The following is a 25,975-nucleotide window of genomic DNA, read 5'->3' as shown; positions in this document are numbered from 1 at the left end:
AACAGAGCAAAGTGGCACCATTATAAAAGATTTTATTAATGTTTAAGGAGAAATTCACAGAAATATCACACAACTAGATAATAAAGACTATCAGAAGTGACTGTGGGTACTAACCAAATCCTATCCTCATTTCCATTCCCAGCATTCAGAAACACAAGACTAGTTACTCTGATTCCTCTTTTTCTAAAAGCGGAGATGAAGGCTCAGAAAGAAGCCACCTCCTCCTCTGCCTCCTCTGTTGACTTAAGGTCTTTCTTCTGACAGAAGCTGCAGACTGGTGGAATGTAGACTGATCCACAAATATATTTTGTTAGTTCTGCTCTACTCAAAAATCACTTAAAAATTCAGTCATCAGGACTGAATTTTTGAGATTATATTTAAAAAAAATCCACCATTTTCTCGCATTCAATATATATGCTTTTACAGACACCCCTCTCTTCTTCAACACACAATTCTGTAGATTCTGAACATATATACAAAAATTTCTAACAAGAAAAACAAACCATCTTAGAGACCTAAAACCTGAAGTTTTATTAATATAGCACAAGAAAAAGGGAGAAATAACACAGCAGTGTGACTTAGTTGAAAGACAGTTGAGCCTGGGTGTGGTGGCTCATGCCTGCAAATCCCAGCACTTTGGGAGGCAGAGGTGGGTAGATCACTTGAGGTCTGGAGTTCGAGACCAGCCTGGTTAACATGATGAAAACCCATCTCTACTAAAAATACAAAAAAAAAAAAAAATTTGCCAGATGTAATGGCAGATGCCTGTAATCCCAGCTACTCAGGTGGCTGAGACAGGAGAATTGCTTGAACCTGGCAGGTGGAGGTTGTGGTGAGCCAAGATCATGCCACTACACTCTAGCCTGGGTGACAGGCTGAGACTCCGTCTCAAAAAACAAAAAATTTAAAAAGACAGTTCAACCAGAAGCCAGGAGAGTTCCATTGTAGTCCCAGCCGTGATATAATTAGCTTTGTGATCTCAGCAATATTATTTAATCCTCTAGGTCTCTATTTCCTCATCTATCTTATAGAGAGGATGAAATTATTTGATATTTAACAGACCCTCTTGGCTGTAATCTTCTAATTCAGGGCAAAATTTTATCAAAGTATTCAAGTCAGATAAATTTTTTAAAAACACCATAAATATACAAAGAAATAAATCTGACATGGTAATTATTTTGTGTTAAAATTTATCTAAAACTGACAAATATGCTTGCATACAATGAGAGCTATGCAAATATACGAAGTACCAGATTAAATTCTGTTTCAACTAGAAGCAAAATGTTTTTCTTGTAGATAGCAAACTTAAATGGATCAACTGGAAACCATACAAAATTCTTCCAAAACAACCATATAAATTTAACGGATTAAAACTAATACGCAAAACATTAGTTAAAACATTAGTCATTTACTAATGCCCTCTCATTTATGTTCTCCAATGAATTTGCATTAGTCTTACAAAAGATAAAACAGGAAGCAAAATAAGCCTTCCTGAGCTTTCTTTCTGTGATTATAATGTTGAGTGACAGATTCTGTAGAATGAACAATGGACAATGGAATAGTCTGGCCAAATTAAACACTTTCTGTAAGCAGACTGAGCCTTTATCTCAGCCAAGTAATCGTTTTTCTTCCATGAAAAATATCTAAAATCATGCCAAGTTGTATCACTGCCACTGAAATTGGAATGGCTTCAACATCCCATAAAAACAGTGACACTTAATGAATTGCTTCAGTTAAATCATACAGGAGAGAGAAAATAGATGAACAATTTTACTGTGTTATGTGTGGTTCAAAAGATATGATCAACACAGGTAATCACTGACTCCCTTCATGCCAGAATTACCACCTGAGATAAACACACCTGGATTCCCATGAATTTCTTGGTTTATGCTAACTAAAATGAAGTGATTAATGCTACTAAAAAGCAAGCTAAAATAATAGATTCAAAAAGAGCAGCACAAAATAGTGTGAAACACACAGACAAAAGACAAAATCAGCAAGTAAGACTGAACCAGTTTGCACAGTATACTTAAGACATTGTTTTAAAAGAATTTAGACCACCACAAAACAACATATGGTACTAATTACACAAGGTACTAATCTAGAAAAGAAATTTAAAATATTTAATATCTCAAGAAATACTTGTGAATTCAGTGACCTTTTACATGTTTTCTTACAAGTTTAAAAAATATATATATTTTTTCTTCTTATATTGTTCTTTAGTTTTTCCTTCTGCCTGCAGTGAATACAGAATGAAGAGATAATGTCCAACGTACCACAAATAGAATATAGCATCATAAGTACAGAATTTAAAGTTTACACTAAGAATAAATGTATGAATGTGATCACTACATTTTTCTGCATGTAAAACACTGCTAATCTTGTTTCAGAGACTGGGTCTCACTATGTCACCCAGGCTGTAGTGCACTGCAGTGGTGTGATCACAACTCACTGCAGCTTTTAACTCCTGGGTTCAAGTGATCCACCCACTATGGCCTCCCAAAGTGCTGGGATTACAAGCATGAGCCACTGAGCCCAGCCTAAAACACTGTTTAAAGACACATGTGTCAAAGATGTTTCTAAGAGTGCAACTTGGGTGTCTGATTGAGAAGAGGGTTGTTTCAATGAATGAAGTTGTCCACAACACAATTCTGCATGTAACATACTCTGAGATACCAGAGTATGTTACATGGGATGTTGAAGCCATTCCAATTTCAGTGGCAGTGATACAACTTGGCATGTATAAAATACGTTTCTAAAATACTCCAAAAAAATAATAAAGTTTGCACTAAGAAAAACCAATTAAATACAAAGGGCTGAAGTTCAAATATACCTAATACAGAAATATTTTCATTCTGATAGATAAATAACATACATCTGACTGTTGATTACTCTCACTGTCTTAGATATCAAAGTCATTTATTATCTTTGGTTTCATTAGCTGTTTTGTACTTACATTTTAATACATGGATTCAATTGTCTGAGAATGGGGTAGGGGAATGTTTACAGTTTCCTCTTTCATTCCCTTGTTCACAAGATCTCTTGGTCACTCCTCATGGCAGATGATGTAACCTCTCAAGATACACCTAAACAGATTCTTTCTCTATTTCAGTGTTTCATATTTTCCATGGGTTGGAAAAAAGAAAAATGTTTTGTTTTAATGGATTCTGCTGATCTGCAAGTTACTACAGCTGTGAAATATACAAAGGATATTGTCATATTATATCCTTAATTATGTTCATAATTTGAAAGCAAGATTTGTCACATACAAGTTACCCCTGCATATTCAAGATTTTCCTGTGTTAACACATTTTCACTGTGGGATTGCCTCCCTGTGCACACAGTTTTTTTTTGTTTGTTTGTTTGAGACAGTCACCCAAGCTGGAATGCAGTGGTGAGATCTCAGCTCACTGCAACCTCCTCCTCCAAGGCTCAAGCAATCCTCCCACTTCAGCCTCCTGAGTAGCTGAGACCACAGGCCCACAGGCACACACCACCATGCCTGGCTAATTTTAGAGAAGGGGTTTCACCATGTTGCCCAGGCTGGTCTTGAACCCCTTAGCTCAAGTAATCTGACCTCCTTGGCTTCCCAAAGAGCTTGGATTACAGGTGTGAGCCACAATGCCCAGCTGGGGCTTCTGTTTTTTTTTTTTAAATAGCCAAGCCATTGCAGTAGCCACTCCAGAAAATGTTTTTGCTATGATCTTAACAGTGTTTGACAGCCTTAAGCCTTCTTTACTCCTTGATCCTGATGGGCTCTGTAAATCAATCTCTGGTACTAAAGCAACTGTCAGCTCAAACACCAGGAGTCCCAAACAACCCAAAAAGAGAAACTAGAAGAGAAGTAAGTTCTGAGGTTTTACATTTTTAGAGGACTCTTTTAATGAAGCACTTCTCAGTTTCTTCCACCAGAGTATGCTGAAGGCAGACGAGAGTTGAAGAAGTCTGGGGGATAGACCAACTTACCTCTGAGCCAGAGAGTTCTTTGAAGTCACATGTTTCGTCTTAAATATTCGAGTGTTTAATTCTATGCCATATGTGCATGAATACAAATTTTAAACAATTCACCAAGTTATATAACTTTTCCTCCAAATAGTCAACTAAACTGATGCTTGAGAAGATGTAACATGTTTGCTGGGCATGGTGGCTCACACCTGTAAATCACAGCATTTAGGGAGGCCAAAGCAGGTGGATCACTTGAGCCCAGAAGTTCAAGACCAGCTTGGGCAACATGGTGAAATCCCATCTCTACAAAAAAATACAAAAATTAGCTGGGCGTGGTGGTACACAACTGTGGTCTCAGCTACTCAGCAGGCTGAGGTGGGAGGATGGCTTTAGTCCAGTAGGTCAAGGGGGCAGTGAGCTGTGATTATGCCACTGCACTCCAGCCTGGGTGACACAGTGAGACCCTGTCTGAAAAAAAAAAAAGATGCACCTCATTTGTCTTGGAGCTTTTAATACTTCCCACATCCAACCACAAGGTACTCCCTGGATGTTCACATAACTCAGTATGATGCACGAGGATATTGAGTTTAATTACAGGTTAAATACTTTCTATTGATCTCTTCTTCAACTTCTCATGGCCTGGGTGTGTTTCCTTATTTCAACATTGTTCCATTTTTTTTTTTCCAACTTTCTAAGATTAGCTTGGGCTTTATTTCTTCCAAGGGTCTTCTCTGGCTTCTGACAATGATTCTGCTTTCTCATCTCCTATAGCACAATTTGTTTGCTTCACACATTTTTCTCTTGATCATATATGACCCTGTACTAGTTCTATGTATATATTTTGTCTTGATTCATAATAACTTCACAAATTTCTTAAGGATAATTCTCTATGTATATCATATTTACTGCTACATAACTAGCCACCACAAAACTTAGTGACTTAAAACAGCAGCAATTTACCATTTCTTGTGATTCTGGGGATCAACAATTCTCAGCTGGGCTGGGCTTAGCTGAGCAGTACTTTGGTTTGTCCCATCTGGGATCACTAATGTGACTATAGTCATCTGGTAGGTTGACTGGGGTTGGAGGGACTAAGATATTCACACTTACATGTCTGGGGCTTGGTGCTGGCTCTTGACTGGGCCTCCCTGTGTGGTCTTTCAACCTTAGTCTAGTCCAGACATTCTTTCATGGTGGTGGGAGTGTGCCAAGAGATGAATGAGGAAGCTGCAAGGGATGTGAGGCCTCGGCTGTAGAACTTGCACAGTTTCATTCTTGTGACATTTTATTGTTCAAAGCAAACCACAAGGCCACCCTAGATTTAAGGGGTGGGGAAAAATACTCCACCTCTTGACGGGAAAAGCTGCAAAATACTGTGGCCACGTTTTGCAGTCAACCACACCACAACCTTCTCTTTCATTCTGTCAATTTAGCAGCAAGTGTCATAGTGAAGGCAAATACTAGATATTAGCTGAAGTGAACTCAATGTTCTGGTGCTTTTATTTCATCCAGCTTGAGACTATAACCTCAGAATAAGAGTAGATTTAAAATAAAAAAATTAATCTTGGTAATATTGATCTTTAACTCATTACTTGGACTCATTTTATCTTTAAAAATTGCCCAGTTCTAAGCACACATGTCTTATTTCAAAGGAATAACTGCACCTTGAAGAAACAGGTCCATGCTTTGAAGGCTGACAATAAATTGAACATAGTTGCTATCCATGGGATTGGACAACAATGGGTATGGGTATCAGAGAGTTTTGTTATGGGTGCTATGGGTATCAGAGAGTTTTGTTCACGATATATTTGTTTATTAATCAAACACTCATCCAGTGCATGCCCTGTGTCAGGCTCTGTGCTATCTGTCCAACATGCATAATCAAACAGAGAAGCTGGATATACAGTGGATGCTTATAACACAATGTGGTTCATAATTGCAATGACAGCTAAATGAACAAGATATAATGAAACACATTAAGAGACATAAAATAAAATGTTTACCAGTTCATTTAAAAATTTACAATTGGGTTGTGTGATAAGACACATATGAATCTCCTAGTTGCCATATATATATATATATATATATATATATATATACACACACACACATGTGAGTGTGTATATGTGTGTGCATATATCTATACACATACATATCAGTATTATGTAGCATTATTAAAGCCTTTTGAGGATTGTAAAAGTACACACACAAAGAAAAGAAAGGAGGCAAGACTTCCATTATAAGAGCATGCAATGGGCACCTGTTATTTTTGCCTGCCTAGCACCCATTCGCCCTTCTGGTAGTGACAGCACCTTGACTCCCTACCTGCTGTTTCCTCAGCTCTTAGTTCACATGATGGAGATAGAGCCAACTCCACCCCAATTTCACAAGCTGAGCATGTAATCCATGCCTGGCCAATCAGATCACTGCATTCTTATAGCCTGAGTGACTTGTTCAGAAATAGGTATATGGCCCAAAAAGAGCTAGTGAGACCAATTCCCAGGACTTTTGTGAAGCCACCATTAGAGAAGAATCCCTCTTTTCTCTGTGGCTACTCAACAGAATGGCCGTAAGACTTGGGCTGCTAGATATCATGACCAGGAGCCTGAGAATAAAGCCAATCCTAAAGGAAAGGGCTGAGACACAGCGGAAGGAAGGCTGATACCATTTGAGCCTTTGAATCCATCCATGCTGGAACTAACTGTCTAGGTTTCTATAATACTCACATTCTCATTCTCTCTCACCACCTCCCACTTTTTCTTCAAAGTCTTAGAGTTGGGTGTTTGCTGCTTATCACCAAAAAGCTCTAACCTATAGTGCAGAGGTAACAAAACTCAGGAAGTAGGTTTGAGGGGTTGTGTAGGGGTCATAAGAAGGCCAGCATTACTGAAGTGAAGGGTCCATGTGAGAAGTAGTGGGAAACCAGATGGGATATAGTAGGATGAGCCCACTGGACGGTTAGGAGTCTTGACATCCAAAAGCACCCAGAGGTGACAGCACAGTCAATTGAGCAGATGTAAATAAAAGAGAGTTGTATCATAAATGCATAGCAAAAATATTAGGAAGTAATAGCAGCATTTACTTAATCAATAGCTTGCACACAGAAAGAACAGCTCTAGTAATCAAGAGATGAGGGAGGATCCATACCTAGACCATGGTATTGCCAATCTGAAAGTATGAACAGAAGAATCAATGGGAATTAGGGATTGCTCATGGACAGAAAGGACAATGATTAATAAAAAGAGACAAAAATGAGCTGTTAATCAAAGACCTGGCTAAGTTTACCCAAACTTAATCTATAGATAGTTGCTTTACCACGTAACATGGTACCCATTACTTGAAGACTTTCAAGGCCTTTGTAACTCTCAATTAAGTAGTAGAATAAATTGTTTACCCTTTGACAGAAGGCTTAGAGTATGTAAAATAAAATAAAAAATGAAATAATAATAATAATAAAACAACAACAACACCCTTAAAACCCCCTCATACCTTCAAATAGGCTGAAGACTATTGTGTGTGACTTGAATCTGGTTTTAGGCTCACTGGGCAGTATTTTTAACAATAAATCACTCTCAAGAGTGATTTTATTTAAAAGGTTCTGTGTTAATTATTAAGTGTTCACCTAGAGCCCACAGGGGACTTAAGCCATTTTTGGTTTTCTGAATTCACCAGCCAGAACCCTACATAATAGGGCCAATCTGATAGGACTGAAAAATGCCTTATCTCATTTCATTTAATCTGCTTTAATGGTTTAGAAACATATCTATATACACAGAAAAAAAATACAATGATGTCTAACAGTAGCATTTATTCTGGAAAACTAGGATATGTCAGGACTGAACAGGTTTCATATATATTAAGCAACTGTGGTTTTAATTTTTTTAACAAGATATCAAACCCAGATTCAGGAGGCTGCTTATTTGTTCCTTTAAATCTGCCAAGGAATCAGCATATCTCCTCATACTTCCTCCCTCAGGTTTGTGGGTTTGAGGTCCTTCCTGTCTAAACCATATATTCTTTGATCTAACTTTTTTCTTTGAGAGCCCATTAAAGAGCACTTTTTTGTTGTTGTTGTTGTTAGTTTTTCTGAGAAACTTCAGCAATTTATTTTTTCCTTAGACCACTGAGGCACCATTGGAGCAGGAATGAAGGCTGACACATCAGGTGAGAATCTACCTCAAGGAAGAGGCAATAAAGAGTCTTTGGAGATATAGGTTATTAGAAATTGTGCCTGGCATTCTAATCTTAGTATAAATTAAAGTTAATTATACTAAATTAGCAGGTTGTAATGTCTGCTATCTTAAACAATGTTTTACAACTATGGAATTTGATTGAAATAAGTTTCTGGGCTCTTGGAGACCTGACCAAAGGAAGAAAAACAAGTGCCCCCAAAGCCCTGAGAAGCATAGACAGGTGACAGCCTCATTAGGCCAGCTCAAAGGGCTGCATCAGCTTTCAGGCAATCCCTGTCCCTTCAGTGGCCATCAGCCTGAAGCACTGCCTCTCTCACATAATTCACGTTTGACACAAGTATATGGAATCCATGTGTAAGGTTTACAGCTTAGCTGAAGTAAAAAAAACCCTATTTATTTAAAAGGGCATGTTTAAATAAAGGCTCTGTTGGAATTGCTATGTAAATATCCAATGCTAGAATTTCTTTTTTAACCCCAGTCTTTCCCAATCACAAAGAAAAGCACACTTTTCAACATGAAAACTCCAGTCTTTTCCAATCACAAAGAAAAGCACACTTTTCAATATGAAATCTATAAGTAATTATAATGAATCTAGATTGTTTTTCATTGGAAAATTAGGTAGAACATAGAATACCTCACAACTGTTCTGGCATAATGTATGCATCACTTTGCTGCCAACGAGATGGGCTTTCACTAACATGAATTGCCCTCAGATCCTGCCTCAAAACCATGAGGACCATATGCCTGTCATTTCTGGGAGTAGCCTCTGGATGGCAGTGTTATTTTCAGTTTGCACTTTGCTCTTCACGTCAGTTTTCTAAGTAAAAGTTGCAGGAGACTCAAAGAATCATCTCTTTCAATAGACAGAGTGTTCTCTACTCCTTACTTGCTCTGTGGCTTACAGGCTCAGTTTCCTCCTGTATAGAAGGAGGATTCTATTCTAGACGAGGAAAGTAGTTGCAAGGATTAGAGATGATAATGATAACACTATTATATATTGAAAATCTACTGTGTTATAAGCTCTGTGTAGGAACTTTACATGCAGTATCTCACTAAATCTTTCCAACTTCCCTATAATGTGTGTATTACTGCTCTATGTTTAGAGATAAGAAACTTAAACAGAAGAATCAGGAACTTAGGCTAAGTTCCATGGCAACTCAGTGGTGAAATCGGGATCTGTCTTTCTAGCACTGTAATACAAGTAAAGTGCCTAGCAAATTGTCTCATGCTAATAAATATTAGTAATTTTTAAACATTTATATTATGATTGCTAAAACTATTAAATTGTATAGCTGGCCTAAGAGAAGCTTTGTGAGTAAAAGTTTAGAGTCAATTAAGTGTGGAAAATGCCTATATTTTATTATTCTTCTGGAGACTCTCAAGAAACAATAGCATATTAAATGCTCCAAGATGTCTTGCAGCAAAGAAAACTATAATTTAGTTTAACCCAAAGTTTTCACATGTACTTGACAAAGAAGTTCTTTCTTCACATAATATTTGTAGCCATCTCTTTAAATCAATATTCTGCAAAAAACACTTGGGAAAAATGAATCTATCGAAATTCCTCTTCCAAGTTGAGCATGTAATGTTTTGACAAGTCTTCTTTTTCTGCCAACTCAACTCCCTGCCGTGAATGTGCTGTGAAATGTCAAGGCTGACAATAAAGTTCTTCTGACACTTAAGTATTAAACCTAAGTTTTTCTTCGGCTTTTCTCACAACAGTATGACACTTTTTCTATTTCTCTCCAGCCTACAGTCACAGGTAATCTTTCCTGAAACTCCTGTTCACAGTATTTCTTAGCTCCCCTTATAGAGCAGACCATATCTTCTGTACCATTCAATGGCTTCCCAAATTTCATTAACTTGCAACTTTAATGGCTTAAAGTTTGTTAAAGCTTATTGCCACTTAATTTGTCATGTGCTTATGTCTCCATAATCATATCATAAGTTATTTAGTGTCTGGAACTGTGTACTGCACTTCCCTGTGTCCCTAGAGGAGCATGACAGTGCATTGCTCATTCATTCATTCAACAAACATGCACTGAGCATCTTCCACGTGCCAGGCACTGTTCTAAGTGCTAGAGTATAGCAGTAAACGTGACAATCCAGGCCATTAGTTATCCAGTGGAAATCTATTTGTATGAGGAAAGACAGATAAGTAAATATTCAAGTAGGTACAAACTCATGTCAGATAATGGTAAGTGGTATGAAGCAGTAAGGGCATGTGAACAAGGAAAGGAGGAGAGGCTGCTTTAGCTTGGAAAGGCCTCTCTGAAGAGGAACTATTTAAGCTTAAATCTGAATAAAAGGAAAGAGCAATGAGCATGTTGGAAAGAAGATGTTGGAAAGGGCGGGAGACTGGCTGAGTTTGCTAGATTAGAGGAAAAGCAGGAAGGCCAGTGTGACTGTGACAAACACGGTAGTCAGAGGAGCAAGATGAGATCAACTGAGAGTGGGTGGTATGTGTCACATCGTGGTAGGAATTTGGACCTTATTTTAAGAAGATATGGAAGCCACAGAATGTTTTAGACATGGGATTGAACTAAGCATGATTTTATAACTTTAAAAGATAATTATGACTACAGGGTAGAAAATGAAATGTAAGGAGCCAAGGGAGGAGTCAGGGAGGACAGATAAAGATGATTTTAGTAGGCAAGGCAAGATATGATGTTGATTTGGACACGGTGATGGCCGAAGAGCAAAGGAAGTGGGCGGATCCTGGATATACTTGGGCATGCAAAACAGTGGGACTTGCCAGCTTGAGCAAGAAGGTGGACAGGAATATTTCCTAGATGCAGATGTTTACTAAATGCAGATATTTCCTATGTAAAGGTTATCTGAGAGGCTAATAAGCCTGGGAGAAAAAGTAGGGGACAAAATCAAAAGTTCTTTTTCACTGTGTTAAGGTTGGAAGTTTATAAGATATCTAGGAATACATGTCAATTTAACCTGTTTTGAGATCATGGGAAAGGGCAGGGCTATATATATATAGCCCTGCCCATACATACATATGTGTGTGTGTGTGTGTGTGTGTGTGTGTGTGTGTGTGTGTGTATATATATATATATATATATATATATATATATATATATAGGCATGATATCTAGGAATACCTGTCAATTTAACCTGATTACTTGATGTCAAGGGTTTGAAACTAGCTTGGGCAACATATAAAAGATTTAAAAATTATATATGGGCATGATGGTGCTAGCCTGTGATTTCAGCACTTTGGGAGGCTGAGGCAGGAAGATGGCTCCAGGAGTTGAGACCATTCTGGACAATGGCAAAACCCCATCTCCACAAACAAATACAAAATATTAGCAGGTCCTGGTTGCGCATGCCTGTAGTTCCAGCTACTTGGGAGGCTGAGGCAGAAGGATCACTTGAGCCCAGGAGGTTGAGGCTGCAGGGAGCCATGACTGCAACAGTGTACTCCAGCCTAGATGACAGAGTGAGATCCTGACTCAAATAAATAAATAAGTCAATAAATCCATGAAATCATCTAAGGAGAGAATGTAACCCCAAGGCACCACAAAATCTGGAAGTAGTATAGGCTGAGAAAGGAAAGCCAAGATGGTAAACAGGAGAACATGGTGTTAAGAAGTCCAACAGAAGCTAGCATGAAGGAATGGTCAGCTGGGTCAAATTCCAAAGATTTAGATGTGGGCAGAAAAGGAACCACTGGATTGGCCAACATGGAGGCAGCAAAAGCAGGGCCAGCAGAGTGGTAAGGACTGAAGACAGTAAGAGTGCACTGAAGGAAGAGTCAGAGAAATAGGGCCATACTAACGGGGACACAAAGTCAAGACAGGGCTCCCCTCCACCCCCAGAAGGGAGTTCCTGGAGTTTAAAGAGAGTCAGGAGATATTAATGGCATGGAAAAGAGAAGGACTAATTGAACATATACATAATGAAAGACTAATTGAACACATTTATCTTTGTTTAATTATTGTCATTTTTTTTGGACACAGAGTCTTGCTCTGTCACCTAGGCTGGAGTGTAATCATAGCTCACTGCAACCTCTAACTCTTAGGCTCAAGTAATCCTTCCACATCAGCCTCCCAAGTAGCTAGGACAACAGGCATGCACCACTGCACCACTGGCTAATTTTTAAATTTTTTGTATGTTGCCCAGGCTAGTTTCAAACTCTTGACCTCAAGTGATCCTCCCACCTGTGCTGGGATTACAGGTGTGAGCCATGGTGCCCAGCCTAATTAGTGTCAAATTTTAGATGTATTTGATTTAAATTAGGCTGAATAGGGGGTTGTTTTCCAAATCCCCAAGACTTAAAACTGGGTGGCAATAATAATAACAATATTAGTTTAACACGTATTTAGTGATCACGTGCTGGACATTGCTTTGTGGAATTTACATATACATTAGCTCCTTCATTCTCCCAAATAATGGTAACTGCCCTTATTTTACACTTGAGGAAACTGAGACACAGGAAGGTTAAATGATTCGTCTAGTGTCATGTAGACAGTAAGTGATAGAACTAGGATTCTCACTCAAATAATCAGACTTTGAACTCTTAACTACCAGGAGAAAGTGGTAGGAGGTTTCACAGCTGCTGGCACTTCCTCAGTTCAGGACATGTTTTATGAATCGCCTCCTGTCAGTTACCACCTCTTTTCCCAAGGGTATAAGGTTACATAAAAGGATGAAAGGGTATTGTTTCTCAATCCTTTCTCTGGTCAGGACAGTCTTACAAGCTGGTCAAACCAATTAGATGTGTGCAGCAATTCTTTCACACCAGTTCCTTTTAGGATTTTTATAAATATCTTCTACACATTAAAATATATTTTAACAAACACATTTTTTTCCACAAAAATTTTTCTTCTATATTATTTTAATGCTATACAGTATTTAATTATTGGGGTGTTCCACAATTTACTTAACCCTTCAAATATGTATATGTGTACACTTATGTGTTTATAGAAGAAATCCATGTTCTTGGCAGAAAAATCTGATAATATAGCTTAGCAGAAAAAATTCCTTCATTTCATCATTTAATAAATATTTACTGAGTGTCTATTTTGTGTCATGCAAACTTAACGAATCATGCTTTCAAATACCATTTAAAAGCATGAAGAAAATGGAAAAAAAAACTGCAAGATACAAAATATACAGAAGGTATGTGAAAAAATTAGTAAAACACAAATCTCACACATGACAAGAGAGAGAAGGAGAGAGATGAAGAGACTCCAGAAGTAAGTTTGCCAAATGTAGGCAGTAGTTATTACTTCCAGGTGGCAGAATTAGGATGATTTTTATTTTCTTCTGGTTGCCTTTTTCCCCTTTGTTTTTCTATAATGAACATACATTAGTTGAATACTCAGAAAGTTATTTCAATATTAAATATTTCTACATATTATGCTGAGAGCACATGCATTACCAGACATTCTATTTGCTGCCAGAGTAGAATCTATGAAGGTAGTAAGGCATGCAGTATATGTGGACATTTTTATTGTTTCCATTACTCAATAATAATGGCCCAAATGATTTCACTGTCAGAAGCGCTGTTTAAAGATGTGTGTGTCTGTATATATATATGCATATATGCATATTACTATATAATTATCCATGCTCACTTGTGTGTGTGTGTATATATATATATGCATATATGAAACAAATGATGGAAACTAACATGAAGCTTTACTTCTTGCCACTAGATCTACCTAGCACAGAAACAAATGGAAAAAGAGATCAAAGACACATTTTCAAGGAAGAAAAAATATCCCTGAAAATTCATATACTTTCTTCTGTCTCTTTGTTAAGGCTACCCTTTAAGATGTCTCCTTTCTTTCCTTTTTAACTTTTTATTATGTAAAATCTCACACATACTAAAAAATACATATAACTGAGTATTCAAAAATATGTATAAGAAACCCCATGTTTCTATCATCCAATTTCAATAATTATCAACAGTATTAAGAACTTTCTTTCCAACTCCTTATCTTGCACCAGTAAGAAATATAAACTTATGTACAGAAAAACTACCTTTATAGAAAGCAATTTTAACATTAAATTTAAAAAAATTGATTTTAAAAGCCTCTTCATGTAACTTTGAAACTTCTTCCCCAAAGAGTTTCTGAGAGCTGCTGATGCATTTGCTACCTTTCCTATGCATTTACCCTTCCTCCGTAATAGCTATTTGAATGTGTTATTATACCTGGAACATGGAAGAAGCAAAATAAAGAAAGCAGCAAGCTGGGAAATGTGAAGTCATCAGACAGAACTTGGGGAAACAGTGAGCACTCCCCTAGAGAAAGTGTGGCTAGGAAGGCAGCCTCAGTATGAGCTGGCCCCCAGGCTGGGGAGGCTACTCTCATTTAGAGAGATCATAGGCAAGTCCAGTGGAGTGCCATAAAACTGCCACCTGGTTATACCTACCCAAACTGTTGTCACTGCTTGTGGGCCAGGAAGCAATTCTGTCCCTGAGCTTCTTTGTACATGAGTTGTCTGATTTTGTAGAAAGGTCTACTTCCTCCTTTCTAATTTCTCGAACGAGCTGCATGCGGCATCTTGTGAAATCCTGAAAGGAAATCTTCCCATTTTCATCTGCTCCCAATTGGTTCATGATCTCAACCACAGACTCTTCCATATTCAATTGGCGACACACCATTAGCAAGTCATTTCTGCAGAAGGGGTTGAACAGAAGAAAACGTGTTATGAGAGACAATTAAGCTAGAGAAACTAGTTAATAAAAGAAAAAGATATGTCTTAAATATACTCACACATACTAGACCTATTTTCAACTTTCTCACTGCTTCTAGAAAGGTGGTAAGTGTACGAAAAAACATGTTTCATCTGGTTATTCTAAACAAAAACTCTATTATCTGGAATCGTGAGGTAACTTTTAATCCTTTGTTCTCTTTTTCTTCTTGTCTCCACACCCTTCTCACCCTTTCTTTGTTTTGAAATTGAAGATTATAAAGCTCTTTCTTTAAACCTGAAGAGTGTAGCACTGTACTCTCACTGTAAGATAAAGTTTCAGAACATAGAATAGACATTATTTCTACTCTTGGCAGAGTCCAAAATCTAGTCAAGTTAGAATTAACAGAGATTTTAACAAGCTTGATTTTCAGCTTTCTGGACCAGTCAGCTAACTTTAGTAATTGTGTAAAATGTCATTTAATCTTGAGGTTTGTGGTTCAGTGCTCAGCTGCCTTTGTTTTTTTCTGCTTTTCCTTGAATATTTTCCATCTTCCCACCAGCAATCAATAAGCCCTAATACTAAGAGAAGTGATCAAAATCTCAGTGTCTTCCAGGACTAGATTTAATGTGTGAAGTGGGTAGATCTAAGATAAGAGGGTTTAGTGGGGTCTGTGGTTGCACTAGAGAAGTATATCCAGCTTATAGGGTCTCAAATTTTAAAAAAGAAGAATAAAAAAGAATTTCAAAAGGAATAACAAAAACAATAACCCTATGCCAACCAAGAACATGTATATGGAGGACGTCGTTTTGATCCCTGACATACAGTCTTGTTCTTTTCTCTCTATCTAAGCTTCTTCAGTAAATGTTTTGTTCATATTGCTCCAACAGCAGGTCGCAACAAAGGTCAAAAGACTATAGAATTTAAGTGATGGAAGAGACATGAGAAATTTGTTTATGGTCACAAACAAAGCTAATTAGCGTTCCTGTCTCAACATACCACCAAAGTTGAGTTATCTGGAGAACATAACCAATTTGATGTTTGCTGATACCTGAAACCTAACCATGCTAAGACCACTCTTCAAGTTACCCTTCACAAATTCTCTCCTGGTCAGTGTTACAAATGACCTCTCTCAAGTTCCCTAGGCTCACAGCATTGTGGGCATTTTTTAATCTTCTCATTCACTCCACCTTACCCGCAATTCTGTGACCTGCACTCCCCTCCCCCACCTCTGCCCTTGTCCCTTTCTCCAAGTTTCCAAGGTCCAAGTTATCATCAAATTTTGGTTAGTCTTGCCCCTGAAATGCTTTTATACTTGCTCTTTATGGTGTTTTTCAATAAATGTAACAGATTCCAAGACCTTTTAATTTATGCCAGGCCTATGCCACTAGCCTTTTTAGCTTATCACCCTGCTTCCATATGTTATCCCATTTTCATGTTTTCTAAAGAATTTTTACACATAGCTACATGTTTTATCCTCTGTGTACATGTGTCTTTGTGTCCATATGTATATTTTATATCTATATATATGCCTGTGCATCTGTGTATATACACACACACCCCTATATTTGTAAAGTAGATGGATGAGTATCAGAATAAATACATACATGGAAGTGGGTATGGTAGGTTAAATTATTATTAGTCCTAATCTTGCATTATCCCATAGTGGTGTTTCACATGTATACCCTTGCCTTGTTCTCAGGGCCAAGGACATTCATGGTAGGTGTGTCTTTTCCTATCCCTTAACTTCAGGCTTCATATCTAACTTGCTTTGGCCCCTGGGATATCACTGAACAAGCGCCTATACTGTTGAGCTTGTCCACTTTTGCTTCAGTCATCATTATGAGAAAACATACCATAGTAGCCATTACCCCTATATCTAGCCTGGGTCCCCAAATAAGCCACTCCCTTCTACCTGAAGACTCATAGCTTAAGAAAAGTCATTCCAGCTGACCCCCAAATGTGTGATCAAGATTAAGTTCTTATTGTTTATGCAAATTAAAGTTCATTCTTAAGCTCAGATGCCTTCTAGCTTCCAATTTCAGCTCAATGCCTTCCACTTCCATGCAGTCCTGGCAGCCTGCTCAGGCTCATGGTGGTCTCTCCCTTCTGATAACATTTAGAACCTGCATCAGTCATTAGGTGATAATTTCTAGTTTTGTGACAGATTTTGGACTATCCTTAACTTTTATTTCTTCCTCTCGCTCTCTTTTTAAACATTATTTTCACATATTCAACCTTTATCTTCCCAATATGACCATGAGCTCCTGGAAGCCGTGTTGGTGCTACATCAATCCCCTCTGAGATGTGTGCAGCACCCAGCACACCACCCCGTGCACAGCAGACCCCATCACATTTGTTTTGATGGATTGATACATAAACTCTCGGAAGTTGACAATGACCTTTCTTTTAAAGGGGGTCCCCATTTTGGATATTTTTCCACATATACCTGTCTTTGTACTTTCCCACAGAATGCAGCACATGGGATGCTTAGTAAGTATGAATGACCAATGGCCTCCATAAAATACTAATAACCCTGTAGGCTTAGTGACAGACAGCAGGACATTTATCTGCGCTAGGCAAGGAAAGTTTCTCAGATGACGAGATACTAAATTGAGACTGTCCAAAACTAAGATAGTACAGCAGAGAACTATCTCAGTAGCAATAACAGCATCATGTAAGTGTTCTGCCTTAAAAAAAATAAAACTTTTGTATTAGTTCAGAAAACACACATTCATTGTAGAAAACATAGACAAGCAGAAAGAAAATACAGATTACATGCAATCTCTTTACCCAGCAATAACCACAGTGAGTATCTGGTGAATTACATAAAATTGTACTGAACATTTTTTCCTCTAAGTCATTATTGTTACAAGTGCCTTAAAAGGTGTTTCATACTCATATTCATGCATATATATCTTATATTCAGATGATATCATCATAACATGAGAAAGAAACAGACCTCAGTTTGTATCAGAGGAACTGGCCAAGTCAGGCTTTAGCTCTTAGAGAACACCAATCACCAGATAGCAGAACCAAAATATGACTTCAGTTATTTCAGAAGATTGATGCTTCTCACTCAAAACTGCACAGGTTTCACAATGCACAGCTGTTATTTTCTATATATAAAAGTCTTCTTTTTCTCTTGGCTATTCTTCCTTTAACTTAAAAGGAAATTGAGTATGAAGTGAAAATTCAATAAAACTCTTCGTCATTCAAGTAAATTTCTAGCCTAATCTTGGGGATGTGTAACGGGAAGGATGGGCTTTGGTCTCTCAGGCTCGGGGCAGAGAAAAACACTATTCTTCCACACAATGATAATAAATCCCAAACCCAGTTTGAATGAGGGCTATACAGAGGGAATTTACTTTAAGTAATAGGTTCCATGCTTTTGTTCAAAATTCTCAACTAACAGAGACCCCTGGACCTAGTAGGTAGTCCAGCAATAGTTGCTTGTGAAAGACTACAAAAAATATCTAAAAACTAATTTTGCCCCTAAGTGTTCAATTTGAGCCACACAAAAATGTAATTTAGAAGTCTCTAAATATTCAAAGTGTGAAAAATTATAATCAGGTTATAAAAAGTAACAGGTTTCTGGGCTATAGTTGGTAATTTCTATGTATAGCAGTTGAATGGAGTAAATGCATTTGTCCTTCTTTCATCATTGCTACCTAGTAAATAGAGTGAAGTACAAAGCAATAAGCAAATAAGCAAACAAAACCATATTTAAGATAAAAGGAGAAGATGTTATTAAATATAGGAAATTTCAACAAATTTCAGAGAGACACGAAAGAGATGGGAGCATGTTGATGGATGATACAGGTGCTAGAAATCCTTGCCTAGAATATGCAGCAGGGGAGCTGCTGGGCGGTATCGAAACGCTGAAGGCTCTGGGTTTACAGCCAGCCAGTGTGTTGAATTGTGAGAATAAGAAGTGGGGCTAAAAACAGTGGCTGTACTTCCTTTTCCTATCATGTTATGAAGAGATACTGTCCAAAGTTGGTGATCAGGGCTGAGCATGGTGGCTTATGCCTGTAATCCCAGCAATTTTGAAGGCCAATGCAGAAGGATCACTTGAAGCCAGGGGTTTGAAACCAGCCTGGGCAACAAAGTAAGACATCATCTTTACAAAAAAATTTTTAAAAATTAGCCAGGCATGGTGGTGTACACCTGTAGTCCCAGCTACTTGGAAGGCTAAGGCAGGAGGGTCACTTGAGTCCAGAAGCTTGGAGGCTGCAAGAGCTCTGATTGTACTACTGCATTCCAGACTGGGTGACACAGGGAGACCTTGTCTCTGGGGAAAAAAAAAAAAGCTGGTAATTAGGATACAGAAGTATTAGCATATTTTTCAGTGTTATGGAAGAAATGATCAGGAAAATTAGAAACACAAATGGTACCAAGACTTTGCCTCTGGGGAGCTGACATGGATGTGAAGAGGGAGGTAGGGCAGAAGGCTTGTGTTTTGTCACAAACTCTTCTGTACCATTTTATTTTGTTGTTTCCCATATGCATGGATAGGTTTTATTAAAGTAATGTTTTCAAATTTAAAAAACCAAATAGATTATTAATATAATCCGAGATATGATGGATAAAAGATAGTATTTAGATAGATAAAGAATTCCACAATGCAATAAGGAAAAGATAACAACCCAATAGAAAATGGGCAATGCTAGGCACGGTGGCAGGTGCCTATAATCCCAGCTAATTGGGAGGATAGCTTGAGGCCAGAAGTTCAAGGCCACAGTGAGCTATGATTGCCTGTGAATAGCAACTGCACTCCAGCCTGGGCAACAAAGTGAGACACGGTCTTTAAAAATAAAGAAAAAGTAAGAAAAATGGGCAAATGATGTAAACAGTCAACAGAAAAGAAAACCTGAATGGCCAACGAAGATATAAAAAGAGTCCTAACCTCACTAAGTATAAGGAAAATGTAAATTTTAATAACTGGATACCATTTCAGTATCCAATGGATTGCCAAAAACGTTAGTCTTACAATACCAAGTACTGACAAGAAAACAGAAACTTTCATGTGGTATTGGTGGGAGAAAAGCTAGTATCACCTCTTTAGAGAGGACTTTGGCAGCATCTAAAAAAGATAAATTCAAGCATACCCTTCAACCAGAAATTCAACTTTTAGTTACATGTGCTCAAGAAATTTATGCATAAATGGAGGAGACATGCACAATATCTGTAACAGCAAATAATTGGGAAGAGGTTAACAATAATTCCAATAATCATATTGATAATAATAATAATAGCTAATACACACTGGATGTTTATTGTATGCCAGGGCTTGAACTAGTGCTTTATATATATTAATTAGTTTAATACCACCACCCCATGAGGTTGGTACTATTATTGTCTCCATTTTACAAGTGAGGAAATTGAGGAACAGAGATGTTAAATAACTAGTCCAGATGCCTATCAACAGAGAATATGTCTATATGCAAATTGAAGTAGCATCACATAATGAAATACAATAGAATGGAGATTTGAAAGAAATGCATCTTCAATGTATCATCATAAAAAATCTCAAAAACAGTAGTGAGTAAAAACATCAAGTTGAAGAATGACAGAAACAGTATGACAGTATTAATCTAAAGTTTAAAAATATACAAAACAATGCTACAAACTGTATATAGATTTACACATAGGCAAGTAATAAAAACAAGTCCAAGAAGCATAAATCTCAACTGTAAAGAGGTGAGAGAGGGAGGAGAACAGGATTAGGGAAAGGCACATAGGGGCTTAACATGCATTTGTAACGTTTTTAAAAGCTGTGGACAAACAGAATGTTAACTTCTCTGCAATCTGGGTATGGTACATATGTGTTCATTACATACTTGTAATTTTCAGTATTTAAAATGTATCTTAACTTCAAAATCTAACATATATATAAAGCAATTTGAAGCAAGTCTGGTCTGAGGCTATAGTTGGAGGGGAAAATGTTTAAAATGAATGTCAATCATATTAATAGGCATTTATAGGACATGACCCTTGGAGTTAATCAAATCAGATGATCCAAAATGTCATTTTGGAACTTTTGTTCATCCTTACAGACTAGAGAGCATCTGATTATTTTCCTGGTATGATTTTCTAGAAGTGGAATTACTCATTGTTAAAAGGTCCAATCTCTCAATATAGTTTTCTGAATATCCTTTGAGAAACATCAAATTTATAGTCCCACCAGCAGTATCTGAGCTGCTCACACTTCAGCTATGTTTCTAGAGAGAGTAGTCTAATTCCCTACATAGAGAGTAGTCCCTATGTCCTCATTTTCTTTTCTGCAAAGGCATTTCATACCACGTAATTCCAGAGACACATTTCTTTCTTTCTCTTCAGTGCTTAACGCTGACTGCTGCCTTCTTGAAACTCTTCCTTCATTCTGTTAAACCCCATCTTCTGGTTTCTCCCATCTCTCTATGAAGCTCCATATCAGAATTCTTGTCCTTAAATACATGCTATCTTAGAGTCATATCTTTGGTCCTTTGTTTTTTCACTTTATAGACTCTACAGAAAATCTAATCTAAATCTGTGGCTTTAATCTACCACTACGCATGGCTGACTACCAAATCTCTACCTTCAGTTAAGTAGCAATCCACCTTCTACATGGTAGCTACAATTTAGTGTCATATATTTATCTTGAACTCAAAGTCCTGTGCTTAATTCACCATCTTGTACCCTTTCCCAAATTTTCTCCTTCTAGCTACATAAATTATACCATCTAGTTACCCATACTGGAAATCTAGAAGTTATCTAGGATGTTTCCTTCTTGGTTATCCCCATACTCAGTCACCAAGAACGAGAGCTTTTATTGTCTAAATAGTTCTCACGTCCATTCCATCCTGATCATCCCTACCCCTCTCATCACTTTCACCTGGTTTATTGCACTGGTCTCCTAACGGGTCTCACACTTTCCAACGAGCAGCCAACAAATTCTATCTGTTACACTTTCCTGCTTAAAACCCTTTATTTTCTCCCCACAAGAGTTTTAGCTTCAAATCCAAGTTTCTCATTTCATAGCCAAGGCCCATCAGAATATGGCTGAGCCTACCTCTTCTTGCTGAAGTAGGCAGCCTTCATCCCAGCCTCCAAATGTCTTTTAGCTTCTGTAAAAGGCACTATTATTTGGCATGCTCATGCTTTGCACATTTGTCCCTCTGCTCAGAACATCCATTTCTTTCCCTTTCTCCAAACTCTAGCCCATGTTTCATAAGTCACTTGAACAGTGTCTCCTTCAGAAATCTTCTATCTCTCACATAACCCCCAGTCTAATTTGATGGCCCTTTATTATCTTATCAAAGTACTTGCACAAGCTTCGATCACTTACCCTACTCCAGGGGTCCCCAAACTTTTTATACAGGGGGCCAGTTCACTGTCCCTCAGACCATCAGAGGGCCGGACTATGCAAGGTGTGACACCCTTCACAGCCAGCGCTGCTGCCTCCACTATCCCAGACAGCGGTATACAGTGTCACAGGCCCAGCACTGCCTCCAGTGCTGTACACAGGGATGGCAGTGATCAGCCTGTGACACTGGGTATACAGCGTCCTGGACACCTGCAGCAGCGGTGGGCCTCTTCTGTGGGAAGCCCACTGCTGCATGTTTCCCCTATTATAAGACACCTCCTAAAAATAAGACAGCCCTCGTCTTTTGGGGGTAAAATTAATATAAGACAGGGTCTTATAAGAGGGGAAACACGGTGTGTAGTAATGTGGGGGAGACTTTTGGGCAAAGGGAGGTTATAGGGGCCATTATGTTGTTGTACATTTGGGGCAGTATGGGGGCCATTGTACTGTGTAGTAATGGTTATAGTGCTTTGCCTTTCTTCCTACTTATGCTGTTATTTCACACTGCTTCTGGTGATGTGGGGCGCTGCAGCCGCAGACCGGATGTGCATCATATGACGCGCTTCTGGAGCCATGAAGCGTGCCTCCCGCATCACCGGAAGTAGTACTGTACGTTAGCCATGCTGCGCTTTGCGGCAATGCCACATACAGTGCTCCTCTCACTGACCACCAGTGAAAGAGGTGCCCCTTCCTGAAGTGTGGCGGAGGCCAGATAAATGGCCTTAGGGGGCCACATGTGGCCCAAAGGCCGTAGTTTGGGGACCCCTGCCCTACTCTATAGTAATTACTGATTTATTTTTCTCTCACTTCTAGTCAACCAGAGTTTGGCAAGTAAGGCCTGCAGCCAAATCCAGATCATTTCCTGTTTCTGTAAAACTAATTTATTCTAACACAACGTGCCCATTTATCTATGTAATGTCTATGACTATTTTTTTGCTATAATAGCAGAGTTGAATTATTGTGACAGAGACCATATGGCCCACAAAACCAAAAATATATACTCCATGACCCTTTACAGAAAAAGTCCACAAATCTGTACTAGGCTGTAAATTCCTAGAGGACAAAATTCATTCTTTGTTCGTTATCTTTGAGTCTGTAACACCTGGTATACAGTAAGTGCTAAATAAATGCATAACAAATGAATGAATGAGTGGGTAAATATAATGTTAGACTTGATGTAAAAGAGGTGGAAAGAGAACCTAAATCGTGAAAAACTTGAATGCCATTTCTTCTGTACTTTTTGCACACTTCATTATGTAATCACAAATTAAAACAAGTTGATACTATTAGGTTTTTAAATATCTTTTAGTATATATGTGTGGAAGGAAAATAAAAACTTGGGACCCTAATTTTACTGTGCCAAAAGAAACAAAAATTAAGCTGAAAGCTGAGTCATGCAAGAAGTCAAAAGCTTTTCCTTTTGTTCTAAGCAGATGGCTACAGATAAAAGTTAAATCTCTCCACAGGTAGCTACTCTATGTTCACCTTATCTTATGTAAAGTGGTGATTTACTGAGCACCACATGAATACATAATTGACTGTGCTCCTACTTGCTTCTTTTTTCTTGCAATATATGGATTCAGTAAAGTGATCACACCCTCCCTCTTTCCCCCCCAGCCTGCTGTTCCCCTTTAAATACTGAAGCCTTCAAAAATCATCTTTGGAGAAAGGCACAGAGCTGTCTCCTAGGCATGCACTCTTAACCTTGGAAAAATAAACTTCTAAATTGAGACCTGTCTCAGATACTTTGTGGTTTACATATGCTGGACTCCATACCCTTCAAGTCAGTAATCTAAACTTTCTATATTAATAGATATTAATTATGATGCTCAACTCATCGTAATTGACTGAGGTGATTAATTAAAACATTTTGATGCTTATGCCCCTTAGCCCATGCAACTAAGTCAGAATGGTGGGGGTAGGGGACTGGGAAATGGGAGAAGGGAAGGCAGCATCAGTATTTGTAAGTTGTTCAGCGAACTTCTGTTCTATACCAACAGTCCTAAGGAATGAGGGCTCTGAGGACACTCAGGAGTCTTAGTGATCAAAAACAAACAAGGCTGGGTGTGGTAGCTCACAGCTGTTATCCCAACACTTTGGGAGGCTGAGGCAGAAGGATCGCTTGAGCTCAGGAGTTTGAGACCAGCCTGGGCAACACGGCAGGACTCCATCTCCACAAAAAAATACAAAAATTAGCTGGGTGTGGTGGCACACACCTGTAGTCCTAGCTACTTTGGAGGGTGAGGTGAGGATCACTTGAGCCAGGGAGGTTGAGGCTGCAGTGAGCCATCACTGTGGCACTGCACTCCAACCTGGGTGAAAGAATGAGACGCTGTCTCAAAAACCAACAAACAAAAAAAAAACCAAGCCAGGCACAGTAGCTATTGCCTATAATTGCAGCACTTTGGGAGGCTAAGGCAGACAGATCATTTGAGGCCAGAAGTTTGAGACCAGCCTGGCCAGCATAGTGAAATCCTGTCTCTACTAATAATACAAAAGAAAGAAAGAAAGAAAGAAAAAAAAAGAAAGAAAGAAAAAAAAATAGCCAGATGTGGTGGTGCACATCTGCAACCCCAGCTACTCGGGAGGCCAAGGCAGAGGAAATTGCTCCGAGATCGTGTCTCTGCACTCCAAGCCTGGGTGACAAACCATATTGTGGTAATTTATGTACTTGCAAGATAAAACAAAATAGATATTTTGAAAAAAATCCTCTGTAAAAGTAGAAAAACAAAAGGATTCCTCTGGAATGCAAGCTATACAAAGATGAAGAATTTTGTCTATTTTCTTCACTGTTGTATTCCAAATACCAAGAACGATACCTGGCATATAATAGGTAGTTGATAAATAAATCATAAATGAATAATTTCTTCATTTGCTTTTGATCAGCCAGAAGCCCATGATTCCAAATATTCTACTTGATTGAAATTTTACAGAAGAAGAAGGCAACCTGGTACATATAGGCTTCAGTGAATCAACAGATAACTTTCTCTAGGGGCATAAAAATTATATTCTACAACTTAAAATAGTGTTTTAATGTTAAATAGGGAAAGCAAAGAGACACTGCTATGGATAAATGCACCTCAGCCTCTTTTTAAAACTCAGTTTTTACTTTAAAAAAAGGTCAGCTGCAGTTTGGAAATACATGTGGTAATAACATGAAGAGCCATGAAGGAACAGGAAAATCAATTCCGACATTACCTAAACAAACAAACACAATGCCCCATGACATGCATCTGAAGGATTTAACTGAAATCATCTTGGCTCCTCCCACTGTCTTAAAGCACTCATCAGGTGTGCCAAAGTAATGATCATCCTACACTGGCATCAAGTTGAGCCGATGAGTTTATTCTCTCTCTGTCTCTGTCACTCTGTGTTTCTAATAAAACATTCTGCTAGAAATGATGAAACTGTTTGTCCAATTCTTATATCTAAAAAAAAAAAAATGCTTTTGGTTGTGGTTACCAACTTGAAACAAATACAGAAAAATAGGAAAAACAAAACAAAAATCAAGTTTGAAAGAAAGAATAAACATATAAAGTCACCTAATTCATATTATAAAGATTATTTTTGAAATGTCAAACCTAACAGAATATTGAAATGTAAGCCTTTTCAATGAGGAAGGACTCCCTGTTCAATAAGTAGTGCAGAGATAACTGGCTAGCTATAAGCAGAAGAATGAAACTGGACCCTTACTTATCACTATATACAAACGTTAACTCAAGATGGATTAAAGACTTAAATATAAGACCCAAAACTATAAAAATACTAGTAGAAAACCTAAGAAATACCCTTCTGAACATTGGCCTTGGAAAAGAATATATGACTAAGGCCTCA

The 25,975-nt window shown here is 38.1% G+C and overlaps 1 protein-coding gene across 1 annotated transcript in view; it reads right to left on the bottom strand.

Annotated features, from left to right (window-relative positions):
- MCC (MCC regulator of WNT signaling pathway) overlaps positions 1-25,975 on the bottom strand; it is a 445,857-nt gene that overhangs the window by 343,855 nt on the left and 76,027 nt on the right. Inside the window, exon 2 of the mRNA XM_074382537.1 lies at positions 14,532-14,776. Within this exon, the coding sequence (XP_074238638.1) occupies positions 14,532-14,776 (245 nt within the window). The remainder of the gene's footprint in view (positions 1-14,531; positions 14,777-25,975) is intronic.

Source organism: Saimiri boliviensis, chromosome 1 (genome assembly GCF_048565385.1).
Source record: "Saimiri boliviensis isolate mSaiBol1 chromosome 1, mSaiBol1.pri, whole genome shotgun sequence".
Taxonomy (NCBI): domain Eukaryota; kingdom Metazoa; phylum Chordata; class Mammalia; order Primates; family Cebidae; genus Saimiri; species Saimiri boliviensis.
The sequence above is the reverse complement of the archived record's forward strand: the minus strand, read 5'-3'. Positions and strand labels throughout refer to the sequence as shown.